This window comes from Alnus glutinosa, chromosome 3 (genome assembly GCF_958979055.1).
Source record: "Alnus glutinosa chromosome 3, dhAlnGlut1.1, whole genome shotgun sequence".
Lineage (NCBI taxonomy): Eukaryota > Viridiplantae > Streptophyta > Magnoliopsida > Fagales > Betulaceae > Alnus > Alnus glutinosa.
Genome location: NC_084888.1, coordinates 15,267,009 through 15,283,751, shown reverse-complemented (window position 1 = coordinate 15,283,751; position 16,743 = coordinate 15,267,009). Strand labels below are relative to the sequence as shown.

The following is a 16,743-nucleotide window of genomic DNA, read 5'->3' as shown; positions in this document are numbered from 1 at the left end:
AGAAAAATAAGGAGGGGAAGGTGGCGGTGATGGACGGAGGGAGGGAGGAGGAAGTAAAAAGGAGAAAGAAGGAGAGGAGTAGGGAGAAGTAGAAGCAGTGGAAGGTGATGGCAATGGATAGTGGGGGGAGGTGCCTGCGGGATGGAGGGAGGAGGAAGGAAAAGAAAATGAAGTAGTTGACTGCAGAATCTCCGAGTCAAACTGCGTGGTCTTGGGCAGCGTAGTAGTTGTCTTTCTTCAAGCCTTTTGCTCCGAGTGCTAATTACAACTAAAATTTGAAATCAAACCAACCTCAGTCCCGAACTATTTATGTTAGCCCATAATATTCATCAGCATTACCATGAAGAAGAAGAAGAAAAGACAATGCCTAGTTCAACTTTACCAAACTAATTAACTACCTTTCATAAAGTAGTGGACAGTGATATAGGGTTGAAGAAGTTGTTGCATGCATGGGTGTGGCGGACGATGCCAAGTTGCTAACGTGAATCACCCACCTGTTGCCTGTGGCAAGTGATCGCCAGGTACTGGTAGGTGTTGACACAAGTCACAAGCGCAGTTCACTCTATGAATGACACGCACCCACTAGCACCTGACTGTCAGTTGCTCAGTTGGCATGCAAGTCAAATGACATGTTCCATCGTACTACTTTGCTTGCAATATGCTTGAGCGTTTGCCTAGCTGAAACTGCTTTCCCGTGTTGTAATTAGATGGCCTACGCAGAAAATTTGGCAATATGGTTGAGCGTTTGCCTAGCTGAAACTGCCTTCCCATCACACTAAGTACGAATATTGAACATTTTGATTTCTTACCCTTTTCTATCGTAGATTTTTTTTTCCCCCCTTTTAATGCTACAAACTATCAGTGTGCACTTTTGGAGGACGAGAACGGACAGTAAATTGCTCAGTGGTTATTTGTTGGGCTTTTTTGTTCATCTGTCAAGCTTTATTGCATGTGAATCTATTAAATTTGCAGGAGTCTTAAATCCTAAATGACAGGGTAGTTCTATAAGCACAATTTTGAAGTATCGGGTGATTTATGATTATCTTCTCGATGGAATGCTTTTTTACGTGCTATACTTCGTCTCTTGATCATATCTACTTGGCTTTATCTTTGCTTTTTTGTATAAACTAAATAACTTGTGCCGGACATTGATTTCTTCTCTTCTTACTCAATACAACTGCTATATTCATATAGCTTTTATTTGCAACAGAAATATTATATTATAGGAAGAGACAAGAAGAAAACCTTTTGGAGGGTGTTAAAGATTGACAGGATGGAGTGTTCTGAGCTAAACATTATTGAAGATTCTACAATATACTCTGAAAATGAGTGCTCTGACCTGTTGAAACGGCTAGATGAAGGAAACAAGATAACAGGTGGACTTAAATTAGTCGCAACTTGTTATGGAGTTGTTGGTATGTTATATCTCCAAAGTTTTGTAACTATGCACACACACACACACACACACACACACACTTGTATTTTCTTTTTCTTTTATCATTTGGGATCTCATGGCCTTTTCTTCTGAATTTAGGGTTTGTCAAATTTCTAGAACCTTATTACATGTTGCTTATAACAAAAAGAAGGAAGATCGGTGAAATTTGTGGCCATAAGATATACGCCATCACAAAGAGCAAGATGATTATGATTCCAAATCCTATTGTCAGGACCTTAATGGCTTATTCCAAGAACGAGAGCAGGTCATTTGTCTCATTATGCATCTAAATGTAATATGACCTTGGTACCTTTAAGGAGACCTAATAAAGTAGCATTCAGATTCATATGTTTCTCCATTCTGTTTTCATGATCTCTGATAAATTTAGGTTGTTCTTTTTAGAATGAAATGGATAATGCATCTTCCAGATCTTTTAGATTAAATGAAATATTCTTATTGTATCCTTGTAAATACTATCGTTATGAAGGTTTTGGGAGCCAAGACTCCGAGCTTGGGTACGTTCGTTTCCTTGCAGAAGCGGCTCTGAACTAGGGGAAAGCATGGAATCGGTCACTATATTGGGGGGGGCATCCATGACCGTGACTTAAGATTCAAGTACTGTTGAAAAGACTAAAGGAATGACGGGTTCTCTTAAGAATAAAGAAGACGAATAGAATTCAATTAATGTTCATTCTAACAAAAGAGCCCACTAGTAGATAGTATAATAATCTCTTTCATGCTTTTAGGATGTAGCTTCATTTCCTTCCCTTCCTCACTCATATTACAAACCTAAAAGTAAGAACATAGTAACATACGTCAAGCTTAGAGGTGCACACCCATTCAAACACGTAGGGTCAATAAATAAGGCAATGTATATATCCTCAGGGTTTCCAAATCTTCCCTTTTCCCCTGGTCAAAATTTCTCATTAAATGGTCTTCATCCCCATTATTTCTCGTTGGTCAAATTATTAAACATGTATTAATATATTTTGCTCTTTTTATTTCGTTTTTATGTAGGTACAAGAAGCTTCTTTGCCTAGTGGACCTTACAAGGGACTTCTTTTTCAGCTATTCATACAATGTCATGCGTAGTCTTCAGAAGAACTTTGGTGATTATAAGAAAGGAGAATACCTCTATAAGAAAATGTTTGTTTGGAATGAGTTCTTAACAAGTGAAATCCGGAATAGCCTCAGCAATACTCTCTGGACAGTTGCCTTGGTGCATGGCTTCTTTAAACAGGTATGGGATAGGGAACTTTTTGTGTACTGATTATGTATAATATTTAGAATTACTAACTGGAACATGATTGATTTTATATAGGTTTTCGTTTTTCTTTCTATCCTACAGTAAGCCGACTATTGGGAACCTGGCTGCTGTAATGAACTTTGTGTGCAATTTAAGTTCCCTTACTTTGTCAACTTTTTGCCTACTACTTGGCTGATGTTTTTATTCTTGAAATCTATTATTTTGGTTGTTGTTATAGCATGTCTGGAGTTGCTTTTTCTTTATCTATTTTTATGTTATCCTGACTAGTAGCTTGCTCATTGGAGCCTTCAAGGCTATGAGTATGTCAGATGTCCTTTTTTGTTGGGAGTGTATGTAATAGTAAGAATAAATGAACTAGGAAGATTTCAACAAAAATAAATAAATAAGAAAAGGGGTAACCTCTCTAGTAAGTTAAACATGTTACCTGTGAGGTAATATCCATAATTTAGGGATTTATGGAAGCTTGTGAACTTCCACAAATATTTCTAGAAACTTGGTGTATTTTCTTATGTATTTTAACAATGATATTGATGGTTTGAGCTTTGGTTATCCAGGTCACATTTTCTATATCTGGCAGGAACTTCAAGTTTACCCTCATTGCCAGACGCTCACGTTTTTATGCAGGCACCAGGTATGAAGGCCACTCAAACGTGCTTTCTTAATTAGTTAAGTAATTAAAGCTAAATTATTTTGGTGTGCATCTGGTGTACATGATGCTCAAATGGACCATGTGGACCACATGCTGAATTGTAACCAGTTCTTCCTACTTTAAGTCGACTTTCCACTGTAACTTCCAATTTTTGTAGGCTCCTTAATGCTTACAAATTCGTCATAATTTCATTGAGGATGCCTAATTCCCAAAATATTGCTTATCTTATTATTCCCCTTATTTAGAATAAATTTTTTTATGCTACATGATTATTACTTTTTTTTTTCTTCGTATTTTCCAATGCAGATATTTGAAACGTGGTGTAAATGATAGGGGTAGAGTAGCTAATGATGTTGAGACAGAACAGATCGTGTCTGAAGATACTGCTGAAGGGTACCCAATGCAAATCAGTTCTGTGGTGCAATTTCGTGGTTCAATCCCCCTGTTCTGGTCCCAGAATACTTCAGGATTTCGGAAATTTAGACCTGAATTTTCTTGTATGACTCTTGCACAACCAATTTTTGCATTTTCATTTCTCCTTGGTAACCTTCATTTATTCTGCTGACTTCTCTTTCTGTTTCCAGTGCCAGCGGAACAACATAATTATAAAGCCACAAGACTTCATTTTAAGAATCTTGTTAGGAGATATGGAAAGCCAATAGTTGTATTGAATTTGCTTAAGGTAGGCCTTTCTACATCTAATAAGGAAACCAGAGGGGGAGTCGGGATATTTTTCTTTGAAAGACAGGATGGTTATAGTTGTAGTTTGTCAAATTTGATTATTCTGTTTCAAAAATTGGAAATTTATCTGAATAAGCAATAAAAGAAGTAAACATAAAGAGAGTTCAGCCAATGATATATATGTTTTATCAACATATCCAAAGGTTTAATTGAGAATATTGGAAACATCCTAAGATTTATGTAAATGATAAAAATTGACTCTCCAAGTTGAGTCATAAATTTGGCATTCGTTATACTTGGGAAACAAATAAAAACATAATAGAGAGGAAAACTGGAGTTTTGCGAAGTGGAATCTTGGTGCAACAATAAAGGATTAAACATATCAGAACATGCAGGATAGCGTCTATATGTTGCTAATTGCAATAACCTCTCACGTAGCCCAAAACTAAAGCTTGTAGTTGCCTCTTTTTTTTTCTCTTGCATTCTTTCCCTTCTACTGTGAACTGCAAATTTCAGTTTACCCTTTCCCAAAATATTGATAAGCAAATTTTCAAAGGACTTCTTTAGATGCCTTTTAATCAATCCTTGTTGAATGGTTGGGCGTTCCTTGTATCTCGAATCTAACAACCTCTAATGTGTTCTTCCTGCAACTCTTCTTTCATTTTCTTTACCTTTTGTCTTCATGTTTTGTCATTAACAGACACGGGGGAAGAAGCGTGCTGAGAAAACTCTAGGTGCAGCATATGCAAAAGCTATCACAGCCATTATTGATAAATTACAAGAGAAGAATTACCTACGGTTTTGTCGATGGGATCTACATAGACACATGTACTATAGAAGGTAGTCTGGCTTTCCCTTACATATATGGTAACGATGGATTTTGTATTATATATAGTATGATTGACATGAATAGAAACTGAATATTTTTCTGCAGGGCTATGCATGAGTTGCAACAGCTAGGAGAATTTGCTGCTGATACATTGGACTTAACTGGCATCTTTTACTGTCGAGTAACACCAAATTTATGGCAGGAGGGATTTTTAAATGTCTCGTACTTTGAGTAAGTATAATACATAATGGATTCTATCCTTTTAAAACGGTATCTCATTTCATTTCCTTCCAAGTATATGGACATGAAGTTTTTAAGATATAACAGTAATAATCATGTTGTCCTTACACTTGATGGAATTGCAGTCTAAAATGTTTTCCCATACCAACCCACAATGGTTTTCTTAGTTGCAACTAGTTAAATCCTAATAACATTATCATGAATAAAAACTAAAAATTCCACATTGGCCTATCTTTCATATGTATATGTAAATTATGGAGTTATTTCCATGCTCTCATTTCCAAAACAATTTAGAGTTTGTTTGCTAAGACATTGATTTATTTATAATCTGCAACTGAAGAATACAAACACATAATTTGTTGTACGTATGTCTGTGTATATATGTATCTACATGTGTATGTATGCATATAACTGTTGTTGGATCAGCCTGCTATAAAAAGCTTCTAGGCTCTCAGAGGCTTCATTACAAGGATTTACTGTTGCTTCTTCTTTAAGGTACGTGCTATCAGTTCAGATTGCTGACAATTTCCTTGTGCTGCAGTAAATATAATGGTCATTGCTGTTTAGAGGACCTCTTCAATAAAGATGGTGATAACCTGGAAACAAAAGTTTCTGCTGGTAGTGTTAGCAATGGTGCAAATGGAAACTTTGGTGCCAAATGCACGTCTCAAAATGGGGTCCTAAGGACCAACTGCATGGACTGCTTAGATCGCACTAATGTTGCGCAATATGTGTATGGGCTAGCTGCCCTTGGACGTCAGCTGCATGCTTTGGGATTTATAGAATCCCCAATTATTGATTTTGAAGACCCTTTGGCAGAGAACTTAATGAGAGTTTATGAGGCTATGGGTGACACACTTGCACTGCAATATGGTGGTTCTCCAGCACACAATAAGGTAATCCTTCTAAAAATTGGTTCAAGGTTATATCTTACATTATTTAGAATGATTAGATGTGAATGGAAATGGAAATTCTTATGAGTTTGCTGGCCAAAATTATTGTCACCTGGGAATCCTAGTGCACAATACATACCAAATTGGTTTCATGAAGGGTGTATTACCAAAATCTGATAGAAGATTTCAAGTCGAATATGGAAAATAAAATAAAACGAAATGAAAAGGCACACACATAAAGACATACAATAATATGTAATAGAAGTGTTATTCACTAACTAACAATTGCAGGATCAAATGGAAGATCCTGTTGAACCTAATACAAGGATGCTACTACTTTAGGACTCTTGTTCATTGGGTCAGGGGTGTTGCAGAATACAATGAATTTGAAAACGAAAAAAGAAAAAAAAAAAAAAAGAGCTAAGCGAGTGCAGATACTATTGTCCACCCCCTTGTGAAAATACTGGATTTGATACTCTTCATCTATAGCTATGGCATTTTGAGATCTTAACTTGGCCTGGATTGGTCCAAAGCTCCAAGCTACCAATTTTTTCATCACCTTACTTAGCAAGTTCCACAGTCATAGCCAAGCAATACCGGATCCCGTTTTTCAAAAGAGAATCAAAATGCACCTGTTTTCATTATAACCTGGCCCTACTAGATGGCCTATGGTGTGATACTATACAATTGATTTTTATCTATTTTTTTCCTAGCTTGGAAGTTCATTTATGATTCTGGATTACATTTCAACAGTCTCTGCTCTTCAAACTTTTGCGTTGGTGATGCTAAACAGATATTTGCTAACATCAGAGGTCAATGGAGACCAGCAATTGATTGCCAAGATCTCATTACAACTGTACAAAGATATTATAGCAATGCCTTCTCAGATTTTGAGAGACAAGACGCAATCAATGTGTGAGTCAACTAATTAATAATTGATATGATAGGTGCTTCAAACTGGAAGATCAAAGAGCCTGTAAATTGAATCCTTCAATATTATGTACATGAACCATGAGAATGGCCAGCACCTAATCTTCTATATGACTTGATATGTGTGCAGGTTCTTGGGGTACTTTCGTCCACAACAGGGTAAACCAGTTCCATGGGCATTGGATCTAGACCAGTGCTACACATTTAAGAGGTATGGCCCTAATTTTCTACTGAGAATGTTAGACTCAAATTTTTGTGCTGCCAACATTTTATCCTTTGATTAAGCCAGCAATATGAACGTTAGTGATGATGAATAAAATTATTAGAGAGTTCCAAACTTACGTTTGAATGAGGTTCAGATTATCTTTAAGAAACTACCCTAAATTACTTTGTTACGAACTTGATATTAAGGTTTCTAATAATTGGTAACAGAGTTAGGTTGCCATAACCCACAGGTCCTAGGTTATGGAGGATTCACGTCTAGATCGTATAGAGGAATAACTGGCCAGTCAAGGGCAGCAATTGAGTTACATCAACGATCTCATGAAAAAATCGTAAAAACAATTGGACCAGATGATTGCTAGTGGTTCGGCTGAATATAATGATCGAGTCCAATGTTATCAACAGCCACAAACGGTGCTACCACCGTATCCTTGCAACCAAGAACATCAATTGATCATAGCCACCACCTTGTCAAACCATATGACCCACCACCACAAAAACAGACCCCAACAAAATTTCCCTTGCAACAGTAACTCTCAGATCGAAAATAACTGCCACATGTCCACAACAGCAACGTCTTCACAAGTAAAGAGCACGGAGAGGCTAAAGGAAGAACCAGACGCAGAGGTACCATAGCACTGTGTCGCCATCTACAAAGGAGTGGAACTTAACAGCATTGTTTTTCCATGATTGCTCGTCACCGTGCGTGGCCAACCCGGATGCTCCACCACCGTGAGTGGAAATGACGGCACAATATTGTTTTCCTCGTCACCAATGCTATTAAACAATGTTGTGCGACACAGGTCATCTGAGGAAGAACTGCAATGGAAACATTTGAAACTTCGAGAATGTGTAGCGGAAGAAGAGGGGTTGGTGAAGGCTCGTAACATTGGATCTTCATTTGTGTATATGTATTCAAAGTGTGGTTAGGTGGAGGATGCATCTTCTGTGTTTGATGAAAAAAAATTGTTAGAAAAGTGGTTGGTTGGACCGTGCTTGTGATTGGGTATGTGTAGAATGGTGAGAAACCAATTGTGAAGCCAAAGCTGAGCTCTCTATTGACCCCAAAATCAAGGCGTACGATACTCTCTAGTGCATCCTCTCAGAACACCAACCCAGAGAAAAGTTCAAGTGGTTCGCCACGACAGGCCTTCTCCGTTGCGCTGGCGCTCTCCTCCATCTTTCTCTCAGGCCCACTTTCCGCCATGGCTGACATCTCGGGCATAACCCCATGCAAGGAGTCCAAGAATTTTGCCAAACATGAGAAGCAAGTGATCAAGAAGCTCAAATCCTCGCTGAAGATGTATGCACCTGATAGTGTGTCGGCCTTGGCTGTCAAAGCCACCATAGAGAAGACATCCGGTTACGATTTTTCAACTTTGCCCTTAAGGACAAGGGCCAATTCAATGGGGAGGGAGTGTTATGGGAATGAAATAAACGGGGAGTTGCATTGGCTTTATGGGATGAAGAAATTGGGCATGAAGGATAACGTGAAGATAGGTGAGTTGTTGAAGAGGTTGGATAAAAAGCTAAGAACGGTCTCTTTGAAATCAAACACATGCAACCTTCTTTGACTCCAACACATGCAGCCAGCCACTTTTTGTAAGATTAAAGACCTCAAATGGCGAAAATAACAGCTCAATAGGAAGGAAATGAAGTGATTTTTGGGAAGGAGATGAAGAAAATGCTCTTGGATAGTCACTATTGATAGCTATGGGCACTTGAAAGAGGCCCAATCTCTCAGAAAATAACACTGTTCACTATTTCTTTTCTTACATTTCTCCTCAAAGCTCTCTTCTTAAATACCCGCTAGAAAAGCATCAACCGAGAATCTATCCTTAACCAAAAAACTATAGCTGTCCTAACAGCAAGGCGAATAATAAAACGGTCTACAGCTGGATGAATGCTATACAAGGTATCAAACGCCCATAACCGAAACATGCAAGAAAACAATTAAAATGACTGCTGAAATACCCAAAACGCAAAGGAAAAAAGCCAGCTCACTATTCTACTAGAAGCTTCTGCACTTTCAACTTCACCATACACGTCATTCCTATTACCCCACCGTATTCCACCGTAGGTAAGTGGCACCACCACCCTTACATTGGCAGGCCCATAACAGGCTCCCCCCCTTCAAAGCACCGTTCCCGCAAGGTGGGGATATTGTTCCTGTAAGCGGTGAAGGAGCTCCCAGGAATCATCTTCCGGCAAAGCACCCTTCCAGCGAACCAAGACTTCGGTAACAGCCCGATTCTGACGTTTAACCACCCGGTGAGACAAGAGAGTCTCGGGTTCCGGCTTGAGTTCCCCATGACAGTCCACAGGGGGAAGTGTGGGCAAGACCGTGGTGTTGTGACCCACCTTGAGCTTCAAGCAAGACACATGAAAAACTGGGTGTATTTGAGCAGAAGAAGGAAGGTCCAACCGATAAGCCACAATACCAATTCGCTGGAGGACTTTATAAGGACCAAAAAATCGCGGTGATAACTTCAGACTCTTCCGCATGGCCACAGTCTTCTGTCGATACGGCTGTAGCTGTAAATAAACCCAATCCCCTTCTTCAAATGTTCGTTCCGTGCGGTTTCGATCAGCATATACCTTCATCCGATTTTGAGCCTACTGCAAGTGCTCCTTAAGAAGATTCACTATGGAGCTACGATCCTTAAGCTGGGAGTCAACGGCTAAGTTAGCCGAAGTGCCGGGAACATAAGAGAGCAGGGATGGCGGAGGATAACCATACACAGCTTCAAAGGGTAATTCGGGTGGCAGAGTGATGGTTGGTGTTGTACCACCATTCCGCCAAAGCCAACCAACGACTCCATTCTTTGGGCTTGGACCCGGAGTAACAACGGAGGTACGTCTCCAAGCATTTGTTTAAGGCCTCCGTCTGACCATCTGATTGCGGGTGATAGGCGGAATTGAAAGCAAGCGAAATGCCTTGCAATTGGAACAATTCACGCCAAAACCTGCTAGTGAAACAGGATCGCGATCAGAGATGATGGACTGTGGCATGCCGTGGAGTTTGAAAATGTTGGAGAGAAATAAGTGAGCAACCGTAGAAGCCGTGTAGGGGTGAGCTAGAGGGAGAAAATGGCCATATTTTGAAAACCGATCAACAACCACCAGAATGACAGTGAAACCATGAGAGGGGGGCAAACCCTCGATGAAATCCATGGAAATGTCAGCCCATGGACGGGTAGGAATGGGCAGAGGGTGGAGAAGGCCCGCAGGGTGAACAGTTTCATGCTTGTTAACCTGACAAGTCTCGCATTCACGAACAAATTTCTTAATATCATTGCACATTCCCTTCCAATAGAAATCACGTTTAGCACGATGAACCGTCTTATGGTAGCCTGAATGCCCAGAAGAAGGGTTATCATGGATATACTCCAGGAGCTGAAACTGAAATGAGGAACCCTTTACAATCCACAGACGACCCTTATATAAAATAAGACCTTGTTGAAGAGAGTAGCCAGGGGGAGCCGAGAGGCCCTGTTGAAGAGCTTCCAAGAGAGCAGAGGTCTCTGGGTCCAGAAGATAAGAAGCTTGTAAGTCCGGAATCCAGGAAGGAGTTGGAAAAGAAAGCAAGGACAGGGAGAAATCCGTAGCATCCAAGTGATCTTCATGTTGCCGAGACAAAGCATCAGCGACCCGGTTTTCTTTTCCCCGTTTATACTCGATAACAAAATCGTATCCCAGCAATTTGGACAGCCACCTTTGCTGAGAAACCGTGCCCACCCGTTGCTCCAACAAAAATTTCAATGCCTGCTGATCCGTCTTTATTTTAAAGGGACGGCCTAAGAGGTAGGGACGCCAGCATTGCACTGCTGTAACCAAAGAGAAGAGCTCCTTTTCATAAGTGGAAAGGTGCAAAGCTTTTCCCTTCAAGGCCTGGCTGAAATAAGCAATAGGATGACCCTCTTGCATTAAAACAGCACCCATGCCAGTAGCACATGCATCACACTCTATGGTGAACGTCTGAGAGAAATCCGGAAGACGTAAAACCGGAGGAGATATGACAGCAGATTTAAGCTCTAGAAAAGCTGCAGTAGCATCCGGAGTCCACACAAAAGAGTTCTTCTTGAGAAGGGCAGTGAGAGGAGTTGCAATGATCCCATAGCTGCGTATAAACTTTCTGTAATAACCTGTAAGGCCAAGAAACCCACGAAGTGATTTAATGGTGGTTGGGAGCACCCATTTAGACATAGCATCTAATTTAGCGGGATCAGCACATACACCCTCCGCAGAAATTATGTGGCCGAGGTAATCAATCTCCGAGACCCCAAACCTGCATTTGGAACCTTTAGCAAATAATTGATTAGTATGAAGTATGGTCAAAATAGTATGCAAATGAGCCAAATGATCCTCCAAGTTGCTGCTGTACACCAGAATATCGTCAAAGAAAACCAAGACGAACTTCCGGAGGCAAGGTTTGAAAATGTCATTCATTAGAGCTTGAAAAGTTGCAGGGGCGTTAGTTAAGCCAAACGGCATAACAAGAAATTCGTAATGCCCCTCGTGCGTGCGAAATGCAGTTTTGGAAACATCCGCTGGGTGAACCCGGATTTGATGATAACCCGAACGTAAGTCGAGTTTGGAAAAAATGGTAGCCCCATGCAGCTCGTCCAGCAACTCGTCTATTACCGGAATGGGATATTTGTCTTTAATGGTGACCTGATTCAGGGCCCTATAATCGACGCACATGCGCCAACTCCCGTCCAGTTTACGAACCAACAACACTGGAGAGGAAAAAGGACTTTGGCTAGACTGAATCACACCAGACTGCAGCAAATCTTTCACAATCTTTTCAATTTCCGACTTCTGGAAGTATGGATAACGGTAAGGACGAACGCTGACCGGCTGATCAGTTGTCGTGACAATTCTATGATCCTGAGTTCGTTGAGGGGGCAGACTTGTAGGTTCCTCAAAAAGATGATGAAACTGCTGTAACAATTTTTGAATAGGGCCAAGGGGGCAATGAAAAGCAGATCCATGCTCCTGAGAGACTATCTGCAAAATGAATCCTTTGGTGGCTGCAGTAGAGCGAAGGAAATGTGTTGCGTCCTCCATAGTGAGCTCAGAAGGACTAAGACCTGTGAGGGTAATTGGCTGTGAATGAAGAGAAAATTTCATCGACATAGCAGCGAAGTCCCAAAGGATAGGACCCAACGTCCTCAACCACTCAACTCCTAAAACAACATCACACCCACCCAGAGATAACAAAAAAAATTCTGAAGTAAAGGATGTGCCTTGAACTCGGATTGTCACAGAAGGGCATTTACCCAAACAAGACAGGGTATCACCATTAGCAACCCGGACCTTCATATTCAAAGGAAATATCTCACCCAAAGACAACTTAGGCATAGCATCTAAATCAATAAAATTGTGCGTACTACCGGAGTCAATGAGAATGACTACGCGGTGAGTGCGAATCCAACCAACCAATCGCATAGTCTTAGGAGCTACAGAGCCTGAAATGGCATGTAGAGAAATTTCGGGTTCAACAACCTCCTGGATAATAGGTTCTGTCATAGGTTCTAGTGGTTCAACCATTTCTTCAGATGGACTATCCTCTGAATCCTTAGAAGGACATTCATGAGCATGTAACAAGTAAAGCTTAGGAGACTTACACACGTGACCTTGGTGCCAGCGCTCATCACAATTGTAGCAGAGTCCTTTGTCGCGGCGTTCGCGCATTTGGGCCGGGGAGATGCGCTGGACAGTGACAGTCGGATTAGGACGAGAGGAAATAGAGGAATGGGGAACTCCACTCGTCAAGCTGGGAGAAGCAGCTTGCTGACTCCAGCCCGATTGCCTACCAAAGGAAGTAGAAGTAAGTTGTGGCTTGAAAGGCTTCCGACCACTAACCAAATATTCCTCCTGGAGCTTTGCAAGCCCAAAAGCGGCCACTAAATTTTGAGGAACAAGCATCCGTAATGGTAAACGAATTTCATCCTTGAGTCCACTGAGAAAACAACTCAGTTTATACTTATCCGAGAGACCCCGGAGGCGGTTGGATAATGACTCAAACTGAGAAGTATACTCAACCACTGTGGACGACTGTCGTAGCTTCACCAACGATTCCATCGGATCGTCATACACAGGCCCAAACCGAACCAACAAAGCCTGAGTAAAAGCCTCCCAAGTAGGAAACTGGCCGTCCTCATCTGCATCTTGAAACCATACGAGGGCCTCGCCCTCCATATGAAAAGAAGCCATGCGGACCCGCTGGTAAAGGGGAGTATGATAATAATCGAGAAACTGGTTCACCTTATATGTCCAAGCTGCAGGATTATCCCCATCAAAGCGAGGGAAGTCAAGACAAACAGGGCGGGGGTGCATGGGACGGTCATGCCAATGATTTGCAGCAAAATCATCATCCTGGACCCAACCATCCTCTCGGGCATCACGGCGATCCTGGTCAAATCGTCGTTGGTCCTCCCTGTTGAGATGGTCATCATGACGACCATGCTCAAAACGACGACGATCCTCCTGATCATCACGTTGTTCAGGGCCCCGAGGTTCCTGTCGTTCTGGCAAAAGATGAGGAGGAGGTCCCCTATCGTGACCCTCCTGAGGGCGGTCAGGAGGCTGACCATTTTGGATCTGGAGAACGGTATGGAGAAGGTTAGTGAGGTTGTCAAGCTTTTGTTCTAACATTACGTTGAACGTTTGCTGCTGGCCATTAACAGCCTGTTGAAGTGATTTTTGGGAAGGAGATGAAGAAAATGCTCTTGGATAGTCACTATTGATAGCTACAGGCACTTGAAAAAGGCTCAATCTCTCAGAAAATAACACTGTTCACTATTTCTTTTCTTACATTTCTCCTCAAAGCTCTCTTCTTAAATACCCGCTGGAAAAGCATCAACCGAGAATCTATCCTCAACCAAAAAACTACAGCTGTCCTAACAGCAAGGCGAATAATAAAACGGTCTACAGCTGGACGAATGCTATACAAGGTATCAAACGCCCATAACCGAAACATGCAAGAAAACAATTAAAACGACTGCTGAAATACCCAAAACGCAAAGGAAAAAAGCCAGCTCACTATTCTACTAGAAGCTTCTGCACTTTCAACTTCACCATACACGTCATTCCTATTACCCCACCGTATTCCACCATAGGTAAGTGGCACCACCACCCTTACATTGGCAGGCCCATAACACTTTTCAGTGTGGTGCCTTATGGAAGCAGAAGACTTACGTGATTATCAAGACTTGGTTGTTTATCATTTATTTTGGTTATTCTTGCTATTAGGATGAGTTTGTCATTTTGTCCTTTTATTAGCCAGCAATGTAAACGTTTGTTTAAATGTTTGTGATGATGATAAAATTATCAAAGAGAAAAAATTAATTCCAGACTTTCATTTGAAGGAGGTTTAGGAGCCTATAAGAACCTACCCTAAATTACTCTGTTATGGACTTGATATTCAGGTTCGTAACAGATTAGTTGAGTTGACTTTTCTTTTTAGTCACAATAATATGTAAGTATTGGATTTTCTTCTATATTTTTTCTTCCCAGTTTATCCTATTTAGATCCTTGGTTACCAGACAATTTTTAGATGTAGTTTCCAACACATGAAGAACTAAGACGGTTTTGTAAATTTCTTGGAAATGTTTCAGTAATAGTAGGGAAATGTATGTACTTTGGAAAAGCATGGAATTTCATGAAAAGCAATTTTGCTATGACATTCACTTTGTAGTTATCTTTATATGTTTTTAGAGCCCTTTGTGATAGTTCTTGCATGCCTATGAGAAGTGCCTGTTCTTCTGAAAGTGAAGGTCTTCATCTAAGCTTCCTGTGGTTCTTCGAAGTTTCAGTTTAAGCTTCTTGCTTTTCCACTAATGCTCCATTTGTTTTGGCGTAAAATGTTTTCTGTCGTAAAATATGTTTAGGGAAATCATTTTTTAGGAAAATGTCTTTAGCAAAAAACGTTTTCCGGCGTTTGGCGCGTACGAAAAATTACAAATATTTTTTATATTTTCATTCAATCATATTAACCTATAAAAATCAATTTTTATTCACAACATAAAAATATTAATATAAAATAATTGCTTGGTGGTGGTCCGGGGATGGCTTGGTGATGGTTCGAAAGTGGCTCGGTGGTAGTCCGGGGATGGCTTGGTGATGGTCTAGGGTGGCTCGGCGGTAGTTTGGGGGTGGCTCGACTGTGGTTTGGGAGTGGCTCGGCGGTGGTCCGAAGGTGGCTCGGTGAAAGTCCGGGAGTGGTTCAGTGGTGGTCTAGGTTGACTCGTCAGTGGTCCAGGGTGGCTCGGTGGTGGTACATCGGTAGCCCGAGGGTGACTCGGTGATGGTCCGAGGTAGTTTGGTGGTGACCCGGGCCTATCTTAGAAAATGTTTTACGGAATTTAAAAATGTAATTCATTTTTCGAAACTAAATAAGCTTTTTTGGTCAAACCGAAAATATTTTCAGTTTGACTATTATTTTTGGTCGCACTAAACACTAGAAAATACAAAAAATATTTTTCAGAAAATATTTTAGGCCGAAACAACAGAGCATAAGTTTTAGATTTCCTGCTTCCATCACCCATGTTGTTTCCCTCTTTCAATGTTTCTCTTCCAGCCACATCAAAATTTCCTAAAAGAGAATAAGAAACTTATCAGATCTATTATGAAGTTTCCTTACACATGCACACAGGCACGCACATACACATATATATACAACATTTTTTTTTTTTTTATTCTTTTTAGTATTCTATCACTTTTGGAGAAACACAATTTTTTTTCCATGAAGCCCAACTCTTGCTTTTGAAAAACTAATATGATTCTAAAGCTTTATGTGATTCTTCGAAGATTCAGTTTAAGCTTCCTACTTTTCCATTAAGTTTTAGATTGGTCTCTATTTCCTCCTGTTTTACTTGTCAAACATTATTTCCTGCTTTCATTACTATATTGGAAGATGAATACACTAAATTGACAATTTTTAAAGTTTAAAGATATGATTGCAAACGTGATGAAAGATCAAAAGTGATAAGTGAAGTTTTTTCCTTTATTTTTTTTTTTTTGTAGGTCATCTTTTAAAAGGTCACAATCAGATAGTGATATACTATCTAGAAGTAACTCAACTATGGCGAGCACAGATGTAGTGCATAATCAGCCTTTGTCTGAACAAGTGAAAAGGAGCATAAGTGTTTTGGATTTCATGCCAGAGATCCCAACTCAGCCTTTGTCTGAAGCACAAAGAGAAAGCACGAGTATTTCAGAGATCTCAACTCCTATCAGGTCTGGGTACGTCATATCTATGTACTTTGTTCCCAACTGGTTGGACTGGATTTGCTTAGACCAACATGCTGATATTGGTTCTGGAAGTCTTTATTAAAAATATTAATATTTGTTTGTAAATTGACATCCTCGGTGTCTTAACAGGCTGCTTCCTGGACGTAGGCAAGAGGACCAAAGTCTCAAAAGTGATGACATAGGTGACAATTATGAACATAGAGATGCATCTAACAACTTAAGTTTATTTGATATGGGCTGGCATTCTTCAGCTGGAAATTCTTTTTATGAAGCAGATGAAAGGTTCTTATCATTTATCTGTTGCCCCTCTACTCTCTCACTGAATGTGAAAAGCAAATA

The 16,743-nt window shown here is 40.4% G+C and overlaps 1 protein-coding gene across 8 annotated transcripts in view; it reads left to right on the top strand.

Annotated features, from left to right (window-relative positions):
• LOC133862975 (phosphoinositide phosphatase SAC2-like) overlaps window positions 1–16,743 on the top strand; it is a 33,066-nt gene that overhangs the window by 14,768 nt on the left and 1,555 nt on the right. For 4 of the 8 annotated variants that reach the window (XM_062298917.1, XM_062298914.1, XM_062298916.1 and 1 more), the window contains exons 3-15: window positions 1,211–1,415; window positions 1,535–1,700; window positions 2,453–2,675; window positions 3,257–3,333; window positions 3,658–3,848; window positions 3,936–4,033; window positions 4,733–4,872; window positions 4,967–5,092; window positions 5,643–5,997; window positions 6,788–6,909; window positions 7,055–7,135; window positions 16,177–16,395; window positions 16,534–16,686. In XM_062298917.1, the coding sequence (XP_062154901.1) occupies window positions 1,211–1,415; window positions 1,535–1,700; window positions 2,453–2,675; window positions 3,257–3,333; window positions 3,658–3,848; window positions 3,936–4,033; window positions 4,733–4,872; window positions 4,967–5,092; window positions 5,643–5,997; window positions 6,788–6,909; window positions 7,055–7,135; window positions 16,177–16,395; window positions 16,534–16,686 (2,156 nt within the window). Of the gene's footprint in view, window positions 1–539; window positions 780–1,210; window positions 1,416–1,534; window positions 1,701–2,452; window positions 2,676–3,256; window positions 3,334–3,657; window positions 3,849–3,935; window positions 4,034–4,732; window positions 4,873–4,966; window positions 5,093–5,642; window positions 5,998–6,787; window positions 6,910–7,054; window positions 7,136–16,176; window positions 16,396–16,533; window positions 16,687–16,743 lie in introns of those variants that run through there. The other 4 variants (XM_062298920.1, XM_062298919.1, XM_062298918.1 and 1 more) reach the window with 4 other exon arrangements.